The sequence below is a fragment of the Sceloporus occidentalis genome, unplaced genomic scaffold (genome assembly GCF_023333645.1).
Source record: "Sceloporus occidentalis isolate IW3139 unplaced genomic scaffold, rSceOcc1.0.p SCAF_76, whole genome shotgun sequence".
Classification (NCBI taxonomy): Eukaryota; Metazoa; Chordata; class Lepidosauria; order Squamata; family Phrynosomatidae; genus Sceloporus; species Sceloporus occidentalis.
This window is the reverse complement of record NW_028317056.1, coordinates 5,100,963-5,128,063: the sequence shown is the minus strand read 5'-3', so window position 1 is coordinate 5,128,063 and position 27,101 is coordinate 5,100,963. Positions and strand designations below refer to the sequence as shown.

At 42.5% G+C, this 27,101-nt stretch overlaps 2 protein-coding genes across 2 annotated transcripts; one reads left to right on the top strand and one right to left on the bottom strand.

Moving 5' to 3' along the window:
* Positions 1 to 327: 327 nt before the first annotated feature.
* LOC149285875 (intraflagellar transport protein 140 homolog) lies at positions 328 to 27,101 on the bottom strand. The gene is made up of 29 exons (XM_089494963.1): positions 26,958 to 27,101; positions 26,622 to 26,843; positions 26,217 to 26,338; positions 25,627 to 25,769; positions 25,232 to 25,407; positions 25,008 to 25,099; positions 24,603 to 24,709; positions 24,091 to 24,239; positions 23,348 to 23,551; positions 23,088 to 23,160; positions 22,517 to 22,608; positions 21,923 to 22,050; positions 21,597 to 21,714; positions 20,987 to 21,111; positions 20,476 to 20,620; positions 19,635 to 19,763; positions 18,629 to 18,828; positions 5,270 to 5,447; positions 4,958 to 5,148; positions 4,082 to 4,177; positions 3,825 to 3,957; positions 3,364 to 3,507; positions 3,100 to 3,228; positions 2,463 to 2,645; positions 2,154 to 2,360; positions 1,680 to 1,892; positions 1,422 to 1,588; positions 866 to 1,007; positions 328 to 537 (listed from the first exon to the last, which is right to left on the bottom strand). The coding sequence occupies exons 1-29, from the start codon at positions 27,099 to 27,101 to the stop codon at positions 328 to 330; spliced, it is 4,362 nt and encodes a 1,453-aa protein (XP_089351089.1).
* On the top strand, positions 10,748 to 15,795 carry LOC149285876 (transmembrane protein 204-like). The gene is made up of 3 exons (XM_089494931.1): positions 10,748 to 11,018; positions 13,806 to 13,961; positions 15,551 to 15,795. The coding sequence occupies exons 1-3, from the start codon at positions 10,748 to 10,750 to the stop codon at positions 15,793 to 15,795; spliced, it is 672 nt and encodes a 223-aa protein (XP_089351057.1).

Genomic DNA, 27,101 nt, shown 5'->3' with positions numbered 1-27,101 from the left:
GATCTGAAATCAGCCTGAATGCTTAAAGCGTCCTTTAAACCATTTTAAAGGGCCCACAGTGTGGTCTGTGAAAAAAAGGTTTAGAAAGAGGTGCATTTTGTGCAAAGAACAACAATAGTATATTGCAAATGAAGGCCCATAGGTGGCAAAGGTCCACGCTTGTTTGCTTCTCGCACATACTGCCTCCTTAATGAGTTGTAAGAGGTCCTATTGAGAATGTGCAGCAGACTCCGTACGTCGTTCCTCTTGGCATTGTGGTGGAGGGCACTTGATTCAACCATAAAAAAAACATTCCTTTAACCCTGTAGTTAGCGAACAGGGTCAGTGCTAGGGTTCGTCTTCGTAGCCAATCTCTGGCATCTCCTCCACTTCCTCGCTGTCCTCCACGCTGTTGTGCCGCACGTGCTCGGGTAGAGCGTGCCGACTGAGTGGGATTGAGAGGGCTCTGTGGACGGCGTCCACCGTACTCTGTGGCACGTAATATGTCACTTTGACAGAAGGGATCTTGGAACGCATCTCCTCCAAGGAACGGTATGCCTAGCGAGACACAACAAGCATTAAGGATTTTTACTAAAAGCCAGAGGATCAAGGCTTTTTTTTCTTTCTCGCCACAATCCGTTCGGTTCCTGTTTACAATATATATTAATAATCATGGAATAAAGATACCGTCTTTTCTTTAATGTAACCTAAACATATTTTATTGCGCAACATCTCCCAGGAATCTTCCGAGAGAATGGAGAGAAATCCGTGATACAGTGAAGATAACCCTAACACGTATCTCACGGAGCTGAGTACAGAATACTCCTCTTTTAGGAACATTATGAATAAGAAAGACGTTTCTCCCAGCCTGCGAAGCCCACCGCACCTTCTGGAAGTCTCCGTGCTGTGTGTAGTGTTCCACCAGAAGCCTGTAAACATCTCCGACGCGTATCGCGCTGTCCAGATCTGGCTCCTCCAGCAGAAGCTCACATTGCTTTATACCTTCTTGGCTGTCCACTGAGTATGCCCTGGGGAACAATGATATGTGAGGTGTATGTTAAGCATGACGTGTTTTATTAAAGATGTTATAAAAGAGTTCATTGGGTATCTGGAGAACAAGTCCATGTGTTTTAGTTGTGTATAACATGAGATAACAGGTCAATAACCATGTCGAGGGCTCCAGCAAGGGAAAACCACAAACATCGGTACGCGTGCAGACCATCCAAGTGCCTACAGTAGACTTACACGGAGACCAGAAAGGTTATAGAACAGGGGTGTCCAACCTGCGGCCCTCCAGCTGCTGCGGGACTACATCTCCCATACTCCTCAGCCAGCCCCTTAGCTGAAAGACCATTATGAGAGATGTAGTACTGCAGCAGCTGGAGGGCCGCAGGTTGGACACCCCTGTTATAGAACAAAATAAGTGTGAACTATCGTCTCACCTGCGTGCCTGGATAAACCTCTTCACCAGAGTAATCTTGCTCTGCATGTCGGACAGTTTTCTCTCCTGCTCCTCTGGGTTCCTCATCTTTGCTTTGGACAGACACTTGTAGGCTTCAGTTAGCGCGCCCAGGGCTTTCTCATAATTCTGATACTCGTCAACCTCCACCTAGAGGGGGAGACAGACAACATCCAAAAGATACGATGCAGGACAGCGGACCAATGTATAGTTGACGTCAGCGAGAAACCACAACACTCACCTGAGCGCAAGCATCATAGAATCCCGCCAAGAGGTCAAGAGCCCTTCCCTTGGTGTAAAAGCTGATGATATTCTTCATGATGTCGGGGTCCGTGCGCCAGTCCAACGACTGCAGATAATTGGCAGCCATGATGTAGATTTCTCTCTGGCGTGAAACCCCAGCAAAAAACACTATTTTCTCCGTGTCGCCTGACTTTAGTAAGGATCTCATTGCCTGGGGAACAAAACAAAAGCAATTTACATAAAACAAATATCTTGCAGAAAACATCATGGGTGTGAAACTAAAGCTCTATGATAAAACGTTGATGCTTGACGTGGTCTGCTTTTCCCCTAAAGCCCCTAATGCATTCATGGTGGGATATTCATGATAAACTACAATATATTAGTACAGCGTTTTGGGGGAACCAGAACTCCCTGAATCTCAGGAGGAAACTTTACTAAGTTCTGGATCCTTGATATGGATTCTCTGTCTTACCTTCAGCTTATTGCCAGCCTGTGTGTACTTCTTGGTTGCAAGGTGATAGTTTCCCTGTCGCATGCAGCAGTCGGCGATGCGTTCCAGCAGCTCCCTCCTGGCCTCCTCGCTCAGCTCTTTGGAGTCCTTTGGCACGGTCATCTTTTCGGCCATTTCTTCCGTTATGACCAGGTTCTGCTCCAGGCACAGCTGAAGAGCATCGTAGTACTATGGGGGGGGGGGGGAATAACGGTGATAACTTCCTCTCTCATTGAAGAAAGACAGGGATACAATCAAATGTACTTATTCTCATCTCACATGAAGATTTACCTTCTTAGCTGCCAGCAACAGTTCCACCGCCTTTTCAAATTGGTTGTGCTGGATGAAAAAATCCGAGCAGCGAGAGAGGAGAGCCGGATCCGACTTCTCATTCAATTCCTCAGCAATCATCTGTAGGGCTCCAAACTGCTCGGTGGCAAATGCCAGCTCCAGAGCCTTGGAAAGATGGCCAGCCTAACGAGTAACACACAGTAATAACATTTCCAGTATAGAGGTATACATTCTGGGTAAACATCTGGCTTGATGTCTTTATTATTATATGGGTATTCAGCATAGCTGGGAAGTGGCAGACCTTTACCCTAATCTCAGGGTAAATGGGCTGCTGCTTGGGGGTCACAGAGTCTGAAGCATATGATTTTATTTAAAATATCTCTACGCCCTGACAAGTTCTCAGCTCTGGTAATCAGAACCCAAAACATCAATTTATTTATAAGAGAAAACTCTTTTTAATGTATATATATATATATGTTTAATATAAAAAATATACAGCTAGGTCCACATTACTGATTTCTGCATTGACTGTGAGGTCCACAGATTTTTATATTGTTACTTTTAAATTTGTTGACAAATGTGTGATCCAAAGCACATAGCCCTCCGTCTATATCCCATTGTATAAGCACACGCTAACCTTTTGGTACAGCATGACTGCCCTATCCATCTGCTCTCCATTCTCCTCGTAGTAGCCGGCTGCGTCCATCATGTCCTCGGGGCTGCTCAGCAGAGCCAGGTTCATCAGCTGATCGTCTAGGCTGTTCTCCTGAGTGAGAGAGAGAGCACGCGTGGATAAGCCTCGGAGTATACAAGATTCACACAATACTCTTAGATCCATAAAAAGTCACAGTCTGGCCTCGGCTGAGGTTGGAGGGCACCTGTATAAATGTACCCCATGTACCTTGCAGAGCCTGATGGCGTTGTTATATGCCTGGGCCCTGGTGTAGAAGTGCACTGCCTGCTTCACTTCACCTTGGCTCTCATACTTCCTTGCCAGGTGATAAGATGCTGCTAAATTTCCCGTTTCGTTGGCTATTTCCGCAGCCTAAAAAAAAAAAACCACAAGACGTCAAGAAACACGTCTTAGGACCAGGGAACAAGGACTTAGAACGGAGAAAGCTGATGTTCGTTACAACTCATATGCAAGGCATAAATAGAAACACGGAAACATAGATAGTGACGGCAGATAAGAACCTTTCGGCCGATCCAGTCCGCCCAAATAAAAAGGCATTACAAAAGCTTGAAAGATTTAAATAAAGCAAAGTGACCAAAAGAGATTCATGTGGAAGAGAAAAACAGGGCAAGATGACAAAGAAAAACAAAAAAAAGTGGATAAATATGGAAAGTCCACAATGACGCTACCTTTTGGATGTTCTTCAGAAAGCAGTGCACCCGAACCAGAGACAGGTAGTCCTGAGACATCTCGTAGTATTTTAGCGCGCTGTCCAGGTCTGACTGGCTCTCCAGGTACTGAGCCCACCATTTCCAAAGGTTCCTAGAGGGGGAAACCAGAGAAGAAGATATTTTGGGCGAACTATCTCAAGGCTCACCTTTTCATAGATAGTAGGGTTGATGACATATATTTTCAGAGAGCTTGGAGGAAGAAGTGGTTCTCTTACTTGTCCTTCTTCTGGGTGATGTAGCTCTCCAAGGCCTGAGGGTCATCCAGAAGCATTCTTGGAATCTCAAAGCGATGGGTGTCAGACTTCTCGTAGCTGATCAAAGGATATAATCACTGTAAATAATTCATGCTTGACCCCATTGTGTCTGATATTTACTTTCTATAGGTAATCCAAACGCACCATAAAATAAAGCCTAACCTACCTCAGAAGCTATAAAACCAGTATCAACCATCAACAAACAGAAGACGGCTACATGCCCAGTAGCAGAAGCTTCAATCTGTTTTACTGAAATATATGCTCCTGAGATACAACCTTACAAGCCTACCAGTAGGTTTTAATTACAAGTTTTACTTTGTTTGTGAAATGTGTGGAGGAGAGCCTTTAGATATGTATGATAAGTTGTGTCTTCACCATGGCTGGAGTATCACGCTCCATGCTGTAGGAAGAGCTTGCTTTGGTGGTTTGTACTCAACTCATTAAACCAAATATTTTACATCCCATTATATCTTAAAGAGGTCTTCAACTACACCCACAGAGGGCAACCCATTAAAAAGGAAATGTTTTCTCTGCCCCACTGGGCCATACTGGGTGAAAACCGCAACATTTAACTAGAAATGATTATTTCACAAAGAAGTCATTGCCTCTCTATGGGTAGATCTGAAAAAGTGGAAAGTGAACATTGGTGTTCACTCTTAAAAAGCTTTTAAATGCAAAGCTAAGCAATTACTATGGAAACCAGCGGGATACTTGTACTGAATGTGCTGGTTTTACCAGTTTAGACCCTCAATATTCTATGAAGACTACAATTAGAAAATGAATCTTCATACAAAATATCACTACAGCCTGTACTATTATTCATCATGCGCTACTCACTAGCTGAGTGATCCCTCACGGTCTCCAATAGCCTCCAAGTGCTTGGCATAGTTATAGTAAGTGGTGCGTAAGTGGACTCTGTCGTGGCTCTCGGCGGTTTCAATGGCTTTCTGCCACTGGCCCCATGCCTGGTAGAATGTGTTGAGGAGGTCATGACGATTGCAGCTTTTGTACAGTTGTTCTGCCTCTTCCTGCGAGAGAGACGGTGGAGGAACGAATGTAAAACACGCATTGCTAATCAATTGCAGGAGAACATTCTCTCAGTAGTGATTCGAACAGGATTTTTACAAAGACAGGTGGGCATTTACTCACCAACATGCCCAGCTGTACTGCCAGCATCGCCACCTTGGCCTCCACCTCGGGCTCCTTCTCAGCCTCCCGCAGTGCCTTGGCACCCCGTGCGTGACCCATTTTTCCCAGGCACACCTTGGCCACGTCCAGCCTCCTGGTCTTCACGCACATGCGCGCCATGTTCTCCCAGACTGACTCACTGCAGAGTAGGAGAGGCAATCAGCATGTCATTTCTTATATAAAATTGGAATATTTGAAATATATTTAAAAAAAATGCATTTTAAAACATAATGTAAGCGAGGACCCTAAGCTCATGCTGAAGAATCACGGTGAGAATGTACAAAAAGAGCAAAGTGCGATAAACTGACCCAAATTTATTTATTCTTTTTAAAAAAGGAATTCATGAAAAAAAAATCATTAATTACCTTCTGGTATGTTTTTTTAAATAACAAAAACTGGCATTGGTGATAATCTGAGATTTAATAAGATACCTACCCAATTATACATCGCTACACATTGGCCTTTTAACATATATCAATATAGATACAACAACAATACGCAAGAAACTGTGTATTAAAAAAACAATACCTTTCAACCAAAAAATAATAAAAAAGTATGTTATACACACAGGTATAAACCCTACTGGTTCCAGATCCTCCATATCATTATAAGATGTAGTCTTGGTTCGGTGGTAGTTTCCCGTTTGACCACAAGTGGCGCTATAGACAACGTACTTTGGGTGATAACTCTTGGATCTTGGCCGGCGAGTATATTTTTTAGAGGTTTTTTTTTTTTTTTCTAGGTTAATGGACAGCGATGATTGTTTATGATTACAGTTCGAAGGAAAGCACAACCACAGCTAAACACGAGAACACGTACACAGAGGCTCTTCCCAACAGTAAACACCGTCCTTTTCCCACCATCGTGCGGACAGAGGATTTCCTGCGCTGATTGAACGAGGAAAAGCCATGCCTGGAGATACTCGGGAGGGCAAAGCGAGGGACGGGAGAGCGTTCTATAGACATGGTGAAGTGGTGGATGAGATAGCAGGAGAAGGGAGTGAAGGACAAGGCTTGGTGGGCTGGGGAGAAGGGCTTTTAGTGTTTTCTAATGAATGATGTGTAACCCCCCGGAATGCTGAAAAGGTGGGAGAGATGGATGAGGGCAAAGAACAAAAGATAGGAGGAGGGAGAAGAAATGTAGAAGGGAGGTTAATGGTGCAGGAGGATGACATAAAATGGATTAGATCCAAAGGAGCATCAGAGACGTAGGACGTGCATTCAGACAAAAGTGCCACCAAGATACAGATACACACACAAAAAAGACATAAAAGAGCAGGAAATTTCTAATGGCTAAATGAGATTTTCTGTTTTTCAGTCAGCTGTTTGTTTTTATTCTGATCACTTTGGACAGCGCTACGTGGAATAGGATGGCGCTACATAAAACAATAAATAATAATGATAATATGATAAATATGCCAAAACCGTCTAATGATTTATGCGTCAAAAAAATTATTTTTCAAGACTGGATTTTGAAATTGTTTTGAGAAATAAAATTTACGGGAATTATAATGATACTATAGTGTGTATTTATCGGGCAGATGGTGCACGATGGGTGATGATGATGATGATGATGTTGGATCCCCACCAGAAGGTCCACACACGAGACTCCGCTCTAGGTACGTACTAGAGAAATGACTTCATCTGCTTCTGAGTTATTGCCCCCCCCCCACTCCTGTTGGACATTATGTTTCTTTTAATCTATTGAGAAAATGAGAACTCTGCAGAGCATTGGCGGTTTTGTGTAGCCTGTGCAGACTATCGCACCCCCACATTCTGCGGAACCATGTCACACGCATGTTGCGGGGAGGATAAGGTGTGTACCCCAGGCCTTCCTTTGGATAGTCATCACTTCGGCGGCCGATGCCGCGGGTCACATTGTGATGGCTCTTTTCCTGCCATCGCCGCGATGCAAGGTGTGGTTGGGAGACATGATGCTGGAGAGGGGGGAGCGGGACTAATACTGCCGTCTGAGAGCGTAATTATGGGGAATGCATCATTCCTAGCTTTGTTTAGCGTCCAATACTCACCCCCCCTGCCAGAGACCAAATGGAAAGTGGTGGAGCGCAGAGTAAGAAGACATACTAAGCCCCCTCCGCATATGAATGTGTTTCTGTACGCTATACTGAAAAAGTGGCTAGAGCTGTGTTAGCCCAAAAGAAATGGAGTTTTAGTTGTAGTTGATACATTTTGTTGGGAGAGTATAATAAAAAGATACAACATTACTTAAGCATTTGGGACCTCATTGGTCTCTTCTTCAGATATAATTTTTTGGATGGGGCTAGAAGTGTGGTAAGACTTTTTATGTAACTTTGTAACCTATTCATTCCGAAGACTAACTTTATTCAGAGAGACCGAGGAATTCTGCTGCCTGCCGTCTAGCGATGAAGAATAGAAAAAAAGGGAAAAAATCAATTGCCGGTTTAAATATCAGTTTTTAGAATGGAACAATAAAAGGGTTTTCAACGAGAATATGATTCGCTGTGGAGCCCTGCGTGGGACTGTTTTATTATTCCCGCTCCCGCTGAATTTCTGGCCATTACCGCCTGCTCCTGCAACGTGCGTGTTCCACTCCCGCAAACATCATTCACAAACATTCATTCACTCATTCATCTGCTCATTCATTCCCTCAATCACGCATACTCATTCCTGCACACTCCCGCAAGGCTACCTTCGCGTTGCTCCCACACAGCTCTTGTCCCGCAGGAACGGAGCAGAGTCATGTGACGTGACGTAAATTCACGTGACCCTGTTGGGTTCCTGGGCGGAATAAAAGAAGACACACTGTGTGGGAGCAACGCGAAGGTACATTGTCTGACGTCCGCAACACCCGAAAAACCACCCGCACACGCAAGTTTTTTGATGGGTCCCACAGGCATCCCGATGCAGTCCTCTAATTCGCTGCACCAGCCAGACATTGGGGAGCGTGATGCCGAAGGTGGAATCTACTGGAATTAGTACGATAATTAGGTTTCCCTTTCACTCTTAAATTGGAATTCTAAGAAACTCTCCGCTGAAAGCCTGGGAACTTCCTTTGCCGTGTTACCGGGAAGCGGCTTTGTAAATGTTTCCCATGTGCTTGACAAGCGACATGTTCTGCCGGGGGTCCGCGTGTTATACGGCCTGTCCTCTGCGTAAACCGCTGGACGATGCTGGAGACGCTTCCCAATATTTCAAGAGCATTTCCCTTTCTGGGAAGACACTCATTCCCCTGATCATCGGATTTATTTACAACCCCCCTTGGACAGCTAACCATGACCGGCTGTAGGGGGGTCATGACTGAGAAGCAAAAAGGGTAAAAAAAAAAAAAAAGGAAAAATGGCTCGTCTTTCTGAATTTTAGAAATTTATCTAACAATTATCGTTCGAACACAAATGATGAAAGGGAAAGTCTTATATAAGCTAAGTAATGCAAAACCTAAATACCCCAAAAATGAGCCTTTAATCTTCTCTCCTGTCTGAAAACAGATGTTCCCAATTTTATTATAAGCTATTCACATGTAAACTTGAGTTTTCTTAAAATTCCACTTAAGACCGAACTCTGCGGCCTCCTAATTACTCAGTGCCCAGCGATCACCATGTCGCTGAAATCGTTAACAGATTTAATTGTTAGCTGTTTCCACAATCACTGCCCCCCCCCCCAACAAAATCTGAAAAACAGGAATTAGCCTCCGGTTTTCACCAAGAAGCAAAATCTAACTTTTTTTGTCGGAAAAGATAGGGGTTTCCTGTTAAATATGCCTAGTGCGTGGCTTTGATGTGATTGGACGGAAGCCTATGCTGCCTCAACTGCACCCCCTACTGGACACATCTATACATATATTTATAATATATAATATCTTATGATATATAATATATAACTTATAATATATAATATACCGTATATCTTATATGTATATCATTATATTATAGAAAAATATAAATACGGTACTGAAGCAACTACTAAAAGTATATTCTGCCTACTTAAGGAACAAACCCAATTTAGAGAGGAATACATTTTGCAATTTTATAATTATTATTATTATTATTATAGGAATCCGTTCATTAAAGGCCAATATTCCCAGTTTGCCTTGAAAAGTAAACTGGAAAATAGAATCTTTTAGAAAGGTTTTTCTAAATAATCCAGAAAACGACAATCGATTACACTCCGGGTTCATGTTTTGCATGTATGCTGATCAGAGAAATCCTTGACGTTTGGCAGATTTTGAGACCTAAAGCACAGGTTTGGGGATTTTCAGATCCTCTGCTTAGTTCTGAACCGCAGGGAATGGAGGAATGGTTAAGAAGAGGACACCCTACAATTTTTTGGCTCTTTGGCATGGCAACTTCCTAGTGCTTACAAGTCTTTAAAAATGGCAAAAAAAAAAAAAAAAAAATTCTCATTTCTGTATTTCTGGCCCCAGTTTTTTATTCCGAAACGTATTATCTGGAGCGAGACCATACACCGAACTTCCAAAGGATGAGCAGTTGCGTCTGGTGTTTAAGAACGTTTCTATATTTTGATCTCATGGATCTTTCTATGTCCGCCTTCTTTGAGAAAAAAAAAAATATATTATTAAATTAGAGGGATGGAGAGGGTCTTCTTCTCCGTTCTTGATATGGATCCTGCTAGAATTTCAGTTGAGAGCCTCTGTCTGTTTGATTGAAAAATTCAGAGATGGGGGGGGGGTGGTGGAGATGGGCGAAAAAAAAAAAAAAAAAAAAAAAAGGAAAAAGGGGGTGGGAAACTGCAACACAAAAACAACCATTTCCTTTCGGAGAGACAGAGAGGAAACAAATTAACAGAATTCCATGCCAAAAATATTTATATCCGTAACAAAAAAAAAAACTTCCTATCAGCTGCTACCTCCCTGCCTACAGCCCTGAACACAGAGATACGAGCACATACACGCTATTCGGCTCCTCCATCAGCTGCTGGATAAACTGGTCCTTTGGCCCCCTTCGATTTTATAAAGGATTTTCTTTTTGTTGTCGTCCATAGAAGAGATTCTTTGCTTCTCCTGCATCTGGAACGTGTGGCACCTCTACGCTGCCATCGTTATAGACGCCCTCTTTGCTCGAGGGGCTTGCGAGCTGTTAAGTGGGCTTGCGAGAGGGAGGCCACATCTGGAACACATCTGTCTCCTTGGGGCGTGAGAAGAAGAGGGTCTGGTTTGGCACGTTAGCCGGAGCTCGTAGTTCTTTGGGGGTCCGGACAGGAATGCTCTTGCATCCTGGTGTGGAGGAGGTAGCAGTTACTTTGCAGGAGTGCGGATAGAGGGGAACATCTTCTGCCTTCTATCTCCCTTTCATGGGACTTCTAAGTCAGCTGCCTGGGCAATACTATTCCTGGGGGGCTGTCGACTCTCAGAATGAGTGGAGATGTCCTCTAGCCGCTCCTGACCCTGTCCGGAGGAGCAGGGGTCCTGTTTGAGGATCTGGAAGCTCGGAGGGAACGTGCGATGGGCATGCAGAGGTTGGTGGCTGTGGCAGTCACGGTGGCTTTGGTGTCACTCATTCTAAATAACGTGGCTGCCTTCACTCCAAACTGGGTGTACCAGACTCTGGAGGAAGGACGCAAGCGCACTGTAGGACTGTGGAAGATGTGCTTGGCTGGAAGAGGGGTGCTGGCACCTAACCCTCGGCCGGGGCAAGGGGAAGAACGGGAATGCCACTCCATTGGCTGGGGGTCAGAGATCTCTGGTTTGCAGGAATCCCGCAACACAGTCAAACGTGAGTATCCGTATATCACAATTACGCCTTCACCTGCAAGCTGCGGATACAGACTACCGCTTAAAAGTTTGGGGTCACTTAGCCGTTTTCATTATTATAATTTTTTATTTATATAGTGCCAAGAATTTACGCAGCGCTTAATACAATATATATATTAAATTGACAGACTAAGACAAACTGATACGTTAGGTGGAGGGAGCCCTGCTCATGGAAAACAAGGACATTTCTGGCTGTAACATAATTGCAAAAGGGTTTCTAATGATCAATTAGCCTTTTAAACTTAAACTTGTATTAGTGAACACAACGTGCCATTGGAACACAGGAGTGATGGGAGTGATAAAGGGCCATTGGAACACAGGAGTGATGGGAGTGATAAAGGGCCATTGGAACACAGGAGTGATGGGAGTGATAAAGGGCCATTGGAACACAGGAGTGATGGGAGTGATAAAGGGCCATTGGAACACAGGAGTGATGGGAGTGATAAAGGGCCATTGGAACACAGGAGTGATGGGAGTGATAAAGGGCCATTGGAACACAGGAGTGATGGGAGTGATAAAGGGCCATTGGAACACAGGAGTGATGGGAGTGATAAAGGGCCTCTGTACGCCTATGAAGAGATTCCATTAAAAATCAGCCATTTCCAGGTACAATAGTGATTTATGACATTAACCGCGTCTGTGCTGGATTTCTGATTCATTTCATTTTATTTTAATGGACAAAATTTGCATTTCTTTTAAAATCAAGGAAAGTGAATCCAAACTTTAGAAGGGGTAGCGTAGTGTTACTCAATATCTTTTACAATACGAGTATTTGCTTTCTCAGAAAAAGACACCTAAAACGCTCACCTCATGTGATCTCTTATACTGCGAGACAACTAGTGGCTCGGAGAGATGTATCATTAATCAATAAAAAAAAAAAAAAAATCCAAATAAAACACGGCTTCTCTCAAACATTCTTCCTGCACATCACAGATACGCGTCCCGTCTAAACTATAACACGGATTAGACAGAAGAATAACATAGAAATACGGCAGATTCCCCACTTCTGGGGTGAAATCTCCTTGTTTTAGCATATTTTCGAACAGATCACACAGGAAGTGAGAAAATAATAGATTTAATACATTGTAACACATAGAGGATCCTAGAACCAGTAGGGTTACCCACAGTATCTCCTGAGCTAAAGAAATCTATGGAAATAACCAGTTTAATGAGTGGGTCACTCAGTCCTAGGAGGCATCGCTCAACTCAGCGAGCGCAGCAAGTCTCAGGCCAGGTTTTATTTATAGCGTTAAAACAGCCTGATTATTCAATGATGATTTCTCAAATGTTCTTAACTATATACAGGCTAAAAATGCCAAAAATATATTAATGTATTAGTCCTGAGGGTACGGTTCATGTTATAGTGCATAAAAAATAAATTGTAATAATAATAATAATAATAATAATAATGTGATATTATGGTCTGGCTCAACAGATACATGGCTGGTTAACATAATGAACATTGAAGTAAGATATACATATTTGTAACCATGTCATTGATGTTTAATACTATAGAATACTTTGTATGGAGATATGTGAAAGGCGCGCTCCTGCTTCCCAATGATCCATTCTCTGGGAAGATCCAGGGCCCTGGGCACCAGTGAAATCTCGTATTTGCCCCCCCCCCCCCATTCCAAGCGGGAATTTGTATCCGTGACATTTAATGGTTAACTCTTGCGTGACCGGGTACTGAAAATGGGATGGTATAAGAATGATTAAAGGGCTTGGGCTCTCTACAGCATGGGAAGGGTAAAGAGAAAAGGGCTCAGATTGCATGAGGTCATTGGTAATAAAACATTCATCATTCATTTTCCCTCCCCCACCAATGTTCCCCCGGAGGTCAAACACCACATGTAGAAAGCTGGTTTTTAAACAGTTTCCAGCTTTGTAAAAAAATAAAAAAATCTATTAGCGCAGAGTGGAAGGGAGTGAGCAGATCCCAGGTAGGTGAGGTCCGAACCGCACAAAGACCATCTGACAACGGCCATTACCGCCATGCTTTGGGAGTCTGATGGTTTTATCTCCGGGTAACATAACAGAATAAAACTGTTTACGCCAAACACCGCCTTGCCCTCCTCTCTGTAGTTTTTATGAAGAACAGACAATCCCGCAGACTGATTGGTTCTCAAACATCTTATCACCCTTAAGAGGAACATTCTCAAGAGCTTCCTACTAGCCAGAGATTCCGTTCCTTACTTTTTGCTATGACGCAGCTCTGTGACAAATATCGTACGCGATCTTAAAACCCATAACGTAGTCTATGGTCATATCGCGCGCTATATATATGCATTATTTCTCAAACCTGCGCTAAAACCATGGTTTGATGATCACTACAAGTTCCAAAAAGGCCAGAGAGCTACCAGCGGGTACTGGATATACATGGTTGCCCAGCTTGAGGCCCATCAGCTGATTTGGACTAGAACTCCCATTGCGCTCAGTCATAAAGGCTACTAAAGACAGGCGAGATCAACCCTCTAGACTACCATTCCCAGCATCCTCAAAAGTCCCTCAGCACTCTTCTAATGTAATGTTTTAATGGAAGTCAAGCGGTCTGTCGATCCCGTGAGATGGTACAGCGCTGTGTATTATGGTGGCCTTTTACAACTAATAATAACTTCCCCAGGGCCACAAAGCCAGAAGAGCGTGGCAAACATGGCGAGCGTGGTGTGGTCTTTCTGGTGTTGGTGGATACGTTGCCTGCAGATACACGGTGTGTGAGATTAAACGCCCGTTCTGTCTTTCTCCCCAGTGCAATTTGACATGATGAGGGCCTGTAACCTCATAGCCACCGCCGCCCTGACAGCCGGCCAGCTCATCTTCCTCATGGGCCTTCTGGAGCTGCCGATGATCACTCAGGACTCCCAGTGGTGGGAGGAAGCCATTGCAGCCGTGTTCCAGTTGGCTAGTAAGTGCGGCCATCAAACTTTACGACTATGAATGTAAAAAAATAAATGCGTACCCAGAACAGGGGCAGCTGTGCCTGAGTAAAAATAATCAGACCCCCCAATCCATCCCAATTACCCTTCTATACATAGCTGCATTTCAAAGTCCTCGATCAAACACTCGAGCGCGTAGATAACTTCTCTTAAAGTACTCCGATAATGCTCGACCCAAGTAAGGCGCTCCCTTTCTCTTCCAAAACGTACAAAAGAGGTTCTGTAAATAAACACAATTCTTAAAGTGGTCTTATCGTCATAGCAACTGCTGACTGGCTGTTATACCTTTGGCTGCTATGGTGATAAGGCCACTTTTAAAAGTTTGTACTTACAAGTTACTTCCAGCCGTAATAAGACATAATAATACATTTATTATATTATTATTATTTATCATTTATTTATATAGCGCCAACAATTTCCGCAGCACCATTCAATCTAAAAATGAGAAATATTATAATAATATAATGGTAATATATTTTAATTATATTATTCATTGTCTAGTTAAACAGAGGTAGCGACGGACACCAGGTTTAATCCGTTACCGGTTTCGGTCCCAGACAGGCAGCGTTAGACGCGATCCTTCCGATCTCATTGAGATGTTAAAGGGACTGCCCCTTTAAGCCGCTTCCTCCGTACTCGTTCTCTATGAATCAGCCCCCCCCCCACCCCCTTCCATTTTTTGTTTCATGTCCGAGGCTTTCCAGACCCAGTTTGCATAACAGGTAGTAACAGGCATTTCCTCGTCCTGGACGGGGACTTCCTGGCGCCCTCCAGTCTCTGTCCCTCGGCCCGGCGTTCACAGCAGACCGCGGCTCACAAAAAAGAGGGAAGCGACAGGCAGGCTAAATTTAGCCGCGGGGAGCGTGCGGGTCGCTGTATGCCAACGAGAGACTAAATAATAATAAGAGGGAGAGCTTCCTTCCCGAGAAAAACAGGGACGCAGCCGCTAAACCGCGATAATGCATTGTATCGGAGTATGGCCGAGAGCAACAGTACTTGGGGATGGAACATTACGATAATGTCCGAAGCAGACCAGATGTTAAGTAAGACTTTCCATGGCAAAGATATAAATCCATCAGTGGGTTTACATTAGGACTGTTCTACAAAAACCGGGGTACTTGGGAGGTGTGAACAGTTTAGCGCAGAGCGAGTGATGGTAGGGATTGATGGACAGGCCATGAAGACAACGCTGGAACCAGAGGGCGGAGAGCCAGCGGGGCTATTCCAGATCTTAAGCGTGTTTCCCGGTCCTTGTATTTTCCAATCAGAGGATACATTTGGGGTCTTTATCTGCCTTTACGCCTGTGGTGGGGGGTGACTGGGGGCATATCCTGACCACAGCAAGTATTATATTGGCCTGAATACGGCCAATGCCTTTTCTCAGAGTTCAGCCATCCAAGAAACTAATGTGTCACCTACAACAGGAATGCAACCAAAATCAGGTTTTCCTTAGACTTCATGTTTACGATTTCCAAAATTTTTCCAAAAACAGGCCAACTGATCTCAAAGAGCTTCTTCAAAGATAAGATACATAATAAGAATGTTTGTTTTCTTCCAGGTTTCGTGCTGGTTATAGGTCTGGTGACTTTTTACCGCATTGGTCCTCACACTCACTTATCCTGGTCTTGCTACATGGACATTGGTGCTTGCCTGTTGGCAACTTTGGCAGCTGCTATCCTTATCTGGAACATCCTCCATCGCCGAGAGGACTGCATGGCTCCACGTGTCATCGTCATCAGCCGGACTCTCACCGCGCGCTTCCGCCGAGGCTTGGAGAACGATTACGTGGAGTCTCCATGTTGACCGAGGCTTGCGGGACAACTGATCTCCAAAAGAATAAAAATGGACATGGCGACGGCAAATACCGGTATATTGCCAAGCAAGTTAAACAATCAGAGTTTAACTTGCATTTCCATGGAACATATAGACAGAGGAACCACAAGGCCATAAATATTCAATGTATAAATATATATATATATATATCATACAATTTATATCTACGAAGGAAAAGAGAACTCAGAAGCTGTTGCAGAGGAATGTGCAATGTTTTCAAACTCTATGATGGTGGAAAGGTGTGACCACCTACAGTGGATCTAATATACAGAAGGATTTGTACAGCCGCTGCCGAGGATAGAACGTCTGGTGGTCCTCATTAAAGTAGATGATGCTACCAAACAAATAGTGAACATTTGGGGACGTCGGCCTATTTTCATCGGTTGGAGTACATTTTACATTTACTTTGAAGTCTTGCTAATTGATGTTTGTTAGAAGAAGGTCTCAACATCTGTAAAAATAATCTTTCAGGACCCTGAATATTCTTTATGGGAAACCTTAAGAGTCTAGACCATGCAGATTTCCATCTCTTCTCTAAATGGATCCAATATATCTCATCATATGAAAAATATTACACACTTGTAGCACTTATCCCCACCTCGCGGCATAATAGCAAAGATGAAGACCCCAAGTTACTAGGGAGCTCCCTATAGAATATTGAATTGAAGTGTGAGGAAGAGCATTTGTTTCCCTACCTTGTTAGCCCACCTTGTAATTGTGTCATACCTGATTCATTCATTCATTCATTCACCCGACTGGTGAGCAAAGCAAGGGGTAAGAGGAAGAGAGATCTCGGCCACCTCACTAGATCAGCAGGGTCCTCACACAGGTAAAGCTTGTAAGAGGTGCACATGTAGAAGTGGGGGTGCCAAGAAAGTCCCCACCTTTAAGTGTATTTACTGTATGCTATCTCCTCCCGTGGGGTCGTTTTATATATAAAAGTGTTAAAATGTAACACCCCTAGCCACGTACATACAGTTCCAGTAACATTTAGAAATTAAATTCACCAAGTTTATAATTATCTATATATACATATGAACACCGGGTAACATTATATTATTATTATTATTTTTTTTTTGTATTGTGTTATTATTTATCACTCTGGGTTTGTAAAATCAACTTTAATAAGCAAGTAAAAACCTTCCGCTTTATTGTCTTTTGGTGTATTGTTACTTTTTTCACATATAGTGGATCCCGTAGCTGCTCTGCTAGGTAACTGTGGGATCTTCCATCTTTTCTCCCAGTAGGAGCTGGTGGATTGTTTCAGCTGAAACGCTTTCCAATAAACTATCTGCAGACCCGGAGGCCATTAATGTTGTCAGTGATATTTTGGGTGACTTACCCTGCTCTACACCACACTGAGCTGATTCTTTATGGCAGTGCTAATGAAGTGCTTTCCTCCATACCCTTTCTTTAGTCAGAAGGTCCTTCTGGTTGCTTAAGACAGAGCCATTCTATTATTTATCACAGGGCAGTATGATCAGAAGTCAGGGTGTCTGTCTAGTAGACAGGACCATGATAAGAGAGACAGAACTGTGCAGCTGTCCAAAAAGATTATGCTATGTAAAACTAGAATCATTTTAAAACAGCAAGTAATTTCTTAAAACAAAAAATAATTTTAGCAATAATAAAAAAGGTGGGCAAAAAACCTGCACTTTGTAGCTTTCATAAATATGAAAAGTAAAAAGTTTCATTGTAAGATCCCCCTTTGTAGCGGCCTACATTGGATGTAATGAGGTAAGGCGAGTAGGTTGGACTAATTTCCCTTTTGATGTGAAGGAAAAGTCGCAAATGCTGGAATCAGCACAAAAAAAAGGCTTCCTTGTAAATATGACCTACGTCCTTTGCTTCCGAATCCTCCAGCACATCACTAATCAAATATACGCTCTCGTTACGCTGACCCCAGATAGTCATCTTTTGCACAGAAATGTTAAGAGGAAGTGATCATTAATAATAGTAATAAAAAAAAAGAAAGACAAACCATTGCCGGATGTCTCAGAGAGTCCATCAACAAAGCTTGTCTGCGGATCATAATGAAAGCTTACATTTTTAACCTATCAAAAAAAGCTATTTGATCACAAAAAATTATTAGTGTATATTCAACAATTAAAGTCCCAAAGGGGTACAAACATTTCGAGTTGCAATAATGTGCGTCTTTGTGAAACATATAGGTAGATATCTTTTGATGGGGGGGGATACGGTATACCCAATTACACCCAATATCTTTTACTTTGTCTAAAATGTCCCATATCCTCCCAGTGCTATTAAACTTGCCTCAAAAAATCAATCAGAATTGTTATCACTGTTAGAACGGATTATCCCATCCTGACCGTTCAATAGATGTGGACTGTTTGGAGTTGCTAATGCCCTGACACCATAGAGCTTGATTTATGAAAATAAAAGAGATTTATATCATTCTGGGGCCGACACAGTAAATCACAAAAAAAGGTTGGGTGCGTGAAAAACTTCACAATAACGTTACTTCTATATAAGCGTGTCCTAGGACAAGAATTCCCTTGTAGCAGCATTTCCTCGGATTTCCTGGTAACGCGCCTTAAGCGTAAACCTTGTGTTCCAGATCTTGTCTGAAGGTCACGCTCCAAGACTTGAAAAGGAGCCCAGTGGTACGGAAGTACTTGACTCTCAGAGTAATAAACATTAATTATGGTCTTTAAGTGCAGTTGGCACATGGTAATTCAGAAAAAAAACCTATTTTTTTCCCATGATACTAACTTTTCAGTACTGTGGCAGGCGATGGTGGACCGAGGTGGGGCGTGACAAGGAAAAATCCGGACTGTCCTACCTTTTGATGAGTTTGATAGACTTGAAGGCTTCATCCATATCTCCGACAGTGAGGTAAAAGCTGAAGTTGAGCATTGCCTCCCGGGTGGTTTTGTCACAGTCCTCAAGTCCTATAAAGTCGCGCAGGGGCCTTTTCGACACCATCTGGGGGATCCGTGGTGCCCCTTCTTCTACCTGCGTGGGTTTTTCTTCCTCCCCAGGCTGTGTAAAGTATAATAATAAAAAAAACATAGTTCGACAAGAGTAATTACGGCCATCTATATATATATTCCTGCCACTAAAGGATTTTTCTCTAGAATACGTCTCCTAGAACCACGGTCTACAAGTAATTATATTTGAATTTACACGGCACAAACAAATTATGGGCCATCAGTAAGATTTTAGGAGTCATATTTTCTGCCTGGCTGTGACATTTTAACTAAACACAAGTGACCAAAGCACGATGTACTTTGGCTATCATCTATCAAGTCATGGAAGTATATTATATTATATTTGCTCTGCTGTAAAATGTACGGTCTCCTTTTTGGGGTAAAAATTTTCAGAACTGTGTGTGTGTGAATTCCAGTGTTATACTCACAACAGGCTGATAGGCACAGCCCCTCCGAAATAACAACTGAAGGCGGGTGGCAAAAAAATGAATAAAAACACATCAAAACACACAAGTAAAACAGGCAAAGAAAATAAATGTATAAATAAAGTAGAAATAAGTACATTGTAAATGAAAAGCATGAAAACAAAGGTGAAAAGTGGAATGTCATGACATGTAACGAAAGAAAAAAAACACTGAGATATGAACGGTGTACACATCAGCGCTGTTGGCTACAGTAATCCAAAGAGGTATTGGAATGGCGGTGTTCTCTTTTGCCCAACAATATACTGTGGCGTTAGGAGAAATAATGCTGTACGTTTGTGTGTTTACCAATGGAAAAGTCGCTGGTGGGACACTAAACCCAGCATCACTACATGGCTTTCTGATAGGCTGTATGTACCAAGTGATGAGTGCTGACCTTTCTAGTAAAATAGTAATGGGGGACTTCAATGCCAAGAAGGGCTTGGAGGGAAGCAGGCCGCGGGAATGTCTCCTGAAGCAGTAATCCATGTTCCTGGGTGCTGAAGAATGACATGACCAATATGTCCTCCTGCAAATAAAATATGCGGTATTAGCCGAGCTTAGGCAATAGCCGGGTGCTGCTAAAACAGAGTATCCAATAAATAATATTCAAGCTAGCAAGCAGTGCACTTCTGCCAGTAAATCAAAAGTACTGTAGTGGAGTTTTGTGTGAATAAAATTAAAATTCTTTATTGGATCGTATTAAGATCATAAATACACGGAGGAAATCAGGCTGACATGTTCCGCCAAATATCTATGAAACATGTCAGACTGGTTTCTTCCGTGTGATCCAATAAAGAATTTTTATTTTATTCACAAAAAACTCGGCTACAATACTTTGGATTTACCGGCAAAGGACAAAAGGTTGCATACCGAGATCCAGCGACCATTGGAATCTTGAGATAATTATTTCATTTTTACATTGGTAAACGAATTGACATATTCAAAAATGGATCGCTGTGTGTTTCAGCAAGAAACTTTTACATTTTATTCACTTTCCATGACCATGTATGTTTACATACACATGTACACTAACAATACACACATAGTAACCAATACACGGCATGGGGGTTATGAGTGTCACCCAATGGAAGCACCCAATGGGATTTCCACTTTGCATACTTATCTGCCATTGACTGGACAAGGTTGGTTATCATTTAAAACATTAAGTTATATGTTTAAGATTTCACTAAAACGGGTGTCATCAATCAGACGGTGCGTACCTTTCCTTGAGGAACATCGACTGGCTTGTCCATGTACCGTTTTGGTGATGACTGTGTTGAATTTGGAACAGCCAGCATGGCTTCGCACACGATAAGCCGAGGTTCACTCTGGTCCCAGAATTGATTGATTGGGATACGGTCAATAACCTTGGTTACATTCCTGTTGGAATATTAACGCTTTGATAAAGCTGCCAGGCCAGATAGTTACTGGAAATCGCACCCTTAATCCAATGCTATTTGAGATTTGCATTACAATACAGCTTTGGTAATTGGATAGATTTTCGATCACAGAAAGCTAGCATTACAGAACTAGGACGCTCTCCTTTAATGACTGATCAAGATGCAATATTTTGCTGACTCCCACAGCTTGGAACACATGGAATACATTCTTGTCAAATTAATATTTTGAGAATAAACTATGTCTATCGGAAGAAACACCATTCTAGATTGTATGAAGCTAAAAAGGTTCTCACAAAGGAGATTCTTATATATTTTACAAAAACCGCCCCAGCTCAGCGCCACTTACAGATCTGCGTCCTGGTTAGTGGGGGACTCTGTTTGCTCTGCCTTTCCGTTCCAGAAGTCAAAAAATGTCACAGTGTCCAGTTCAACATCATAGAAATACATTTTGGAGTCCAGATTGCCATCAGGCTAGAGAAAGAGAGACAATTCAATTAGAGAATCAGCATGTGTTATATTAATCTGGAGGACTGTGCGCCACTCAGTGGTAATATTGTGGAATTACAAGCTATATATCTGGCAGGGGGAATCACATCACCCCAAGAGAAAATGGATCTGAAAGTTGGCCAACATAAAAACCAAAGTAAAGTTACATACATTTCTGGGACATCCCAGATCTCTTTCTCAGACTGAGGCAGGAATCTTGTAATGTTTCGGCGCATTTTAGCATGAAACTGAACAAAAGACTATAATGCCTAAACCTCTTGCCCTAAGGTTCCTCACTCCCTAAGCCCCTCTCCCAGCTCATATTTGTTGGTGGACATCTGGGCCCAGATATGACGTCCTTTATTTTACTGTTTCCATGCTAGACTGTTATCTTATGGTGAACATTGGGTCACTTACATCACCTCCACCTGTTTCAAAAAAAGATAAATGTAATCGCAGTTGTCGCTTACCCTGTTTGCGATGATACTGACTTTGCTTCCGTTGGAGTTACACTTCACAGACACGATGCCTTCCAGACCTGGCGCCAGCTCCAATAGGTTTTTGCAGTTGCTGTGAGGTTTGGCCTCCCTTTAAATAAACATTAAACCTGCATATTACATCCCAATTGACTTTCTCACTTTTATTGGTAGGTTTTTCCAGTACAGAGGCAATAATTTACCGAGCATGCTCTGCCTTACTGCGATGCTAGCTTAATAAACTGGTAAACTGGTACTGCCCCAGCTAACAAAATAATGGTTCCTTGGACAACTGATCATACTGAGCCAAACATCATTACCTCCTTGAGAGATCAAAGATCTTGAAGTGAGCAGTGTCCGTTGCCACCGCCAGGAAGTTGCCACAAATATCCAGCAAACATGGGTTCCCTTCGGACTTAGAGAACTGTAGGAGCTGTTTGACAGTACCCTGAGTGATAAAAGAAAAGCAGGTTTACTCATGCATTGTAGGCTCCCTCATGGAGTGATCTTTAACCGAATCAGGGATATCCAGCCAGTAAAACCAGTAGGAAGTGCATGGAAAAAAATGACCTCCCCTGCTCCATGGTGCTGACCCTTAAAAAGCATTTTCGCATTAATACAGGAGAATGCAGCTACATTTTTCAAATTAAACAGAGATTCATTATAAGGTGATTATCTGTTCTAGAGGCGTTTGTAAATTATGTTAATCGTTTCATGTTCTGGTTTGAAACATTTGCAGATGTTTACTACAGGCTAGCGGCAGGTCATCTTCTTCCATGAATTAATGGATGTATCCACTAAAACTCAAACAGGATCATGGAGAGTCTACACTTGAATATGAAAACAAAGACAAGCAGCCTATTAGGAGTACTGGCGAAGCATAATATTAGTAAGAAAAATGTTATCGTGCTCACCTGCAGAGTGCGAATCTGGACTCTGTTGGGTTCTACGGTGTAAATGTTCTCCTCATGCATAGCAAGCACCGGGGAATCACTCAGAAAGGAACCTAGAACCCAATAATGAATTTACGATGAGTGTGATCTAACCACTACACAATGAAGAACAGCATGGCTTAATAAGGCTGCTTGTTCACTATTATTTTCTTTAGCCATAGATAACAATAGAAAGACAGGTCAACAAAAACAAAAAAAGCTGCTATATATAAAATGACCAGTTTTTGCAGACTGGGAGCAAATTCTTCTTCTTATTATGTATTGTTTTATTTAGCACCATCATATTCTTCAGCGCTGTACAACAGGAGTTCAAATCAATCTTTTAAATGCATATGTGAGTTTCATACTCTTATCACTTATTGGTCTCACCATCCCATAAGGTACGCTGCTCAAACACAGACCTTAGGTTCCTCCTGATGTTACTGGGATGAACCAGATCAGACAACTGGGCGAGTGAATGTGACTGCAACTCTCTTGTACTAGGAAAATTAACACATCTTACATTGATTTCTCTTACACCGGATGATCTCACCTGTGTTCCTTAGTGTGGGTCCTTCCAACTCATACGTCGTGACCTGCTTCCCGTTCCACACGACAACTGCGTCCTAATGAAGCCGCAAGTAACAATGATTATTACTTGTTCCCAAAACGTGTAAGAATCACTATCCAATTCTAAGCAAAGTAAATCAATCCTTTAAATCAAAACAAAAAAAATCTAAGTAGATGATTTGGGGAGAAATTTGAGAGACGATCGTGTGATTGGGGTTTAATAATAGTTAATTGGTCACGCACCTTAGTAACAAACACTCCTTTAATGTACATGTCAGTCCGCAGGCTATGCGTTGCCCCAGTGGCGAAGTAAGTCACGTTGAGCTGGGTGGGAGCCACCTGTATGGCTGCAACTTGTTGGTGGAAGTGAGAAGACATTATCTGCTCACTGAGGATAAGCACGGAGCTCAGATTGTTCATTGCCAGGAGGTTCTTGGAGGAGCCCCACTGCAACCCCAGAGAGATAGTAAAGGCACGGGTTACAAGTCATTACCAGGTTCTTAAAAAAGCTAAGCAAAGAGGACACAGAGATTACAACAAGCCACGGTAGACACTGTAAGGGCAGAAATGAAGTTATATTTATTTGTACCCGTCGCCCACATCCCTCTACTACTGAAACACCTGTGGCAGACATGCTGGTTTTCTGTCTAAAAGGTAAAGAATTGGGATTAACCGTGCGTAATTTCCAGATGTGCTTCCATATCTTGCACCTGTAAAGTGATCTGTAAGTTACACTTGCTCTTGATGATTTTGCTCACTGAAGGTCTAAACTACCAACCCACACAATGATCCCATTTCACCGGCTTCCAAACAGTAAAATGACATCCACTCTCTCAACACTCGCATAATTCATTTTATGCAACAACAAAAAAATACTACTCCAAAGAAAGTTTGATTGAACTTTTATTTTGCAGGAGAAAGTTTTGTTTGTTTGCATTACTCTGTATCCTAGCTCTCCAATAAAGTTTATCATTTCTTCTTCTTACCTTTATCTGCGTGATGTTCCCTTCCAGCTCAGTTGGCGTTTTAAGCTTCCAACCGTCCTTTCCATCTACCCTGATAGACTTCTCCCCGGCAGGGAGCACCCTGCCCCACATGGCCACCCTGCCTTTATTAGTTCCAGCGGCCAATATACCTGAAATGGGAAAAAAAAGTATAATGTCAACAAAGCAATGTGTTCATCAGAAACCCAATAAATCACAATTAGAAAATTTTTGACAGAAACAAGATCTATTTATGAAGCCCTTTAAGATTTCCAAAAAATAAGGCAAGGTAAAGGTGATATCTTGGCATTGATTTAATTTAAAAAGTTAATGGTATTCGGTAAGTAATAATATTAAAAATGAATTTGTGTACGGGAAGAATCTGTTGCTAGTGGTACTTTTGGAACAAAGTTGAGGATGCCGACAAAACCGTACACAGCGACTTGGAAACTCTGCATCCCCCAGACCCAAAAACAGTGTCTTCCCCATAATCCTGAGAAGACGGCATACTCTACCTTTGGCACTGCAGTATGAAATGCAGTTGATATTTTCCCCAGCTTCAAACCCCAACTGCTCATCCAGGAAAAGTACATAATTGTCCTCTCGTTCCAGATCCCAGAACCTAATAAAAACAAGCAAAAACTAAAATTGTGGAATCAGCATTCTAGAAATAATAAAGTATTTTCTTTGTATGTTTTCATCTAGAAATTGCTGCGTATTTTTTGACTTAAGACCAAGTGTGCAGAATTTGCAAACTGAAGAGTCAAGTGCATATATCTTGAAAATGCTTGTAGTTAGCTTCCCAAGGAAAGAATTAAACTAGGAAATTGTCAAATAATTACACTAATTACCCAAAGCATAAAAAGCCATGATGTAAAGTCATGCTGTACACACAATCCCTAGGTGTTCATACAATTCACCTTATAACGCTTTCTCCAGTCGCTGTAATTAGAAGGCTGTTGTCAACCCAAAGGATGTCGGCTGCATGACCGATCTTCCCAGTCAGTTTCACCTGTCCAAAAATACATAACAATATAATCTGAAGTAATGGCAGATATCAGAGAGAAGCTCTATTTTAAATTCTTCAAGGGGGACAGATCCTCACTCTGTATGATCTGATCTTAAACAAGGCTCCACTGCTTACCTTCGAGACCTCCTCTGCACCAGCATCTGGTGTAATGAAGAACTGGGAGAGCAGCAGACTATCCGTGATCACTACTAGAAATGATTTTTTCTCTCTGAATAGCAGCCGTCGGACTGGGCTGTCCATGCACACCAACTGAGTGCTTTTTCCTTGCTCATTCACCCAAAACACCGAACCTGCCACCAACAGAAACAACATTTTTCTCTATAGTGTATAATAATGAGTATTATAGATGTTGGAAGATTGTATGCAGCCAACAGGAGGCAGAATCTCTGGACCTCTTAGCTCAATTGGCTTGCCGGGTTCCTACATGCACATACAAGACAAGTGCCAATTTTAGACATACAGATGTAAAAGGAATCACATGTATGATCGCAACCCAGAACCCTACTTACCGTCTCCTGCACTGACAAAAAAGGAGAACTCCTGCTGAGTCCTGGCCTTCATTGGAGAACCTTTCACGGATTTGTTCCAGTTGAACATGTCCAGTGCTCTCTCATCGCCACTCACCGCAGCCTTGGCCAGCTGGGCTAGATCCCTGTCGGCAGAGGTAGAAAGATGGCATTTGAATAGATCTAGTTTTCTGCACAATGTCAACTACAAACAGAAGCTAAATTTGACATTAAATTCCATTTGACACTAGACGGAATAAATCCTAATCGGTAAATCCTGTTATATTGTAATTACAAAAACAATTATAAGTTGAAACAAAAGCCTGAGACATTGTGGTTATATACTAGGCACAGATCAGTCCACAGAAACTCCACCAAAATGCCCACAGAAAGCTGGCAGCTAACAGCGAATGATTAATGTCGTGACCCTTGCAAGTTAGTAGCTGTGAACACACTGATTTTTAATAATAAAACGTAAGGCTGCAAGAATAATGCAAAACATTTTGTCATTCCCAATGTTGGTGCTGAACAGAATGTAAATACAATAAAGAACTTGCAAAGCAGGAGTCATATATCAAACCATTGCCACTTACTCGTCGGGAGATAAGGGTTTGAAGAGGCAGTGAGTCAGGGGTTTGTGATACTCATGTTTAAGCAAAGGTATCCCTTGAACTCGTCCCCGCTGGTCCAGCCGCCACACAACTAATAATCCATGCTAGAAACCAAGACAAGAAACCACAAAGAAACAAGTGATGCTCGTGATTTTGTAACAGGGGTCACAAAATAACATTAAGGTGCTGTCATTAAAAGGGTGGGATTTAAAGCCTTCTATAAAGTTGTGGAGCATAATCGGCAAGCAGTGGTTAGCACTAAAGTACTCACAGCTACTTACCAGTTCCCAAAGGAGAGGACTGCTTCTACGTCATCAAAATATGATGTACTGAGGTACAGTTCACCATCCTTAATACCACACATACAGAGACACCACTGATACTTACATGGTCTCCAGAGATCAGGTGGCTACTGTTGTTGCTCCATTCCAGTAACGTGATCTCAGCACCATGAGTAGATGGCACTGTGTACTGTTCTTTGTCTTGTTCATTAAAAACAACCACCTCTCCCGTAGACCAGCCCACCGCCAGTATGCATCTCGTTGGATGCCAGACGAGTATGGTGGGTTGATACGTTCTTTCAATGTGAGTTCCATTTACGTGTTCCCCCTGCACATGAAGAAAATTAAAGAAACTTGTGTAGAACCGGAATATATGGGAAGGATGTGCTGATCTATGGACCCTGATCCAGATCTATAGAAGACGAACATAAAGGCACCGTACCAGTTCATTGTAGATATCCACATAACCTCCAGCATCTGAGGTGGAAGCCACAGCAAGTAGTGCCTGCTGACAATGCCAGGAGATAATGGATGGAGATGCTGCAGGAACCTGCGGCTCTATCCGATGGTCAAAGTAGACAGCCAT

Bases quoted from the DNA above. Each gene is read 5' to 3' on its own strand.
- LOC149285875 (XM_089494963.1), bottom strand. From the start codon at position 27,101: ATGGCTGTCTACTTTGACCATCGGATAGAGCCGCAGGTTCCTGCAGCA. The intron at 22,609-23,087 runs GTGAGATCATCC...ATTGGGTTCTAG, and splicing joins ACCCACACTAAGGAACACAG to GTTCCTTTCTGAGTGATTCC. The intron at 18,829-19,634 runs GTCAGCACTCAT...TACTTTACACAG, and splicing joins ATTACTATTTTACTAGAAAG to CCTGGGGAGGAAGAAAAACC.
- LOC149285876 (XM_089494931.1), top strand. From the start codon at position 10,748: ATGGGCATGCAGAGGTTGGTGGCTGTGGCAGTCACGGTGGCTTTGGTG. The intron at 11,019-13,805 runs GTGAGTATCCGT...CTTTCTCCCCAG, and splicing joins ATCCCGCAACACAGTCAAAC to TGCAATTTGACATGATGAGG. The intron at 13,962-15,550 runs GTAAGTGCGGCC...GTTTTCTTCCAG, and splicing joins AGCCGTGTTCCAGTTGGCTA to GTTTCGTGCTGGTTATAGGT.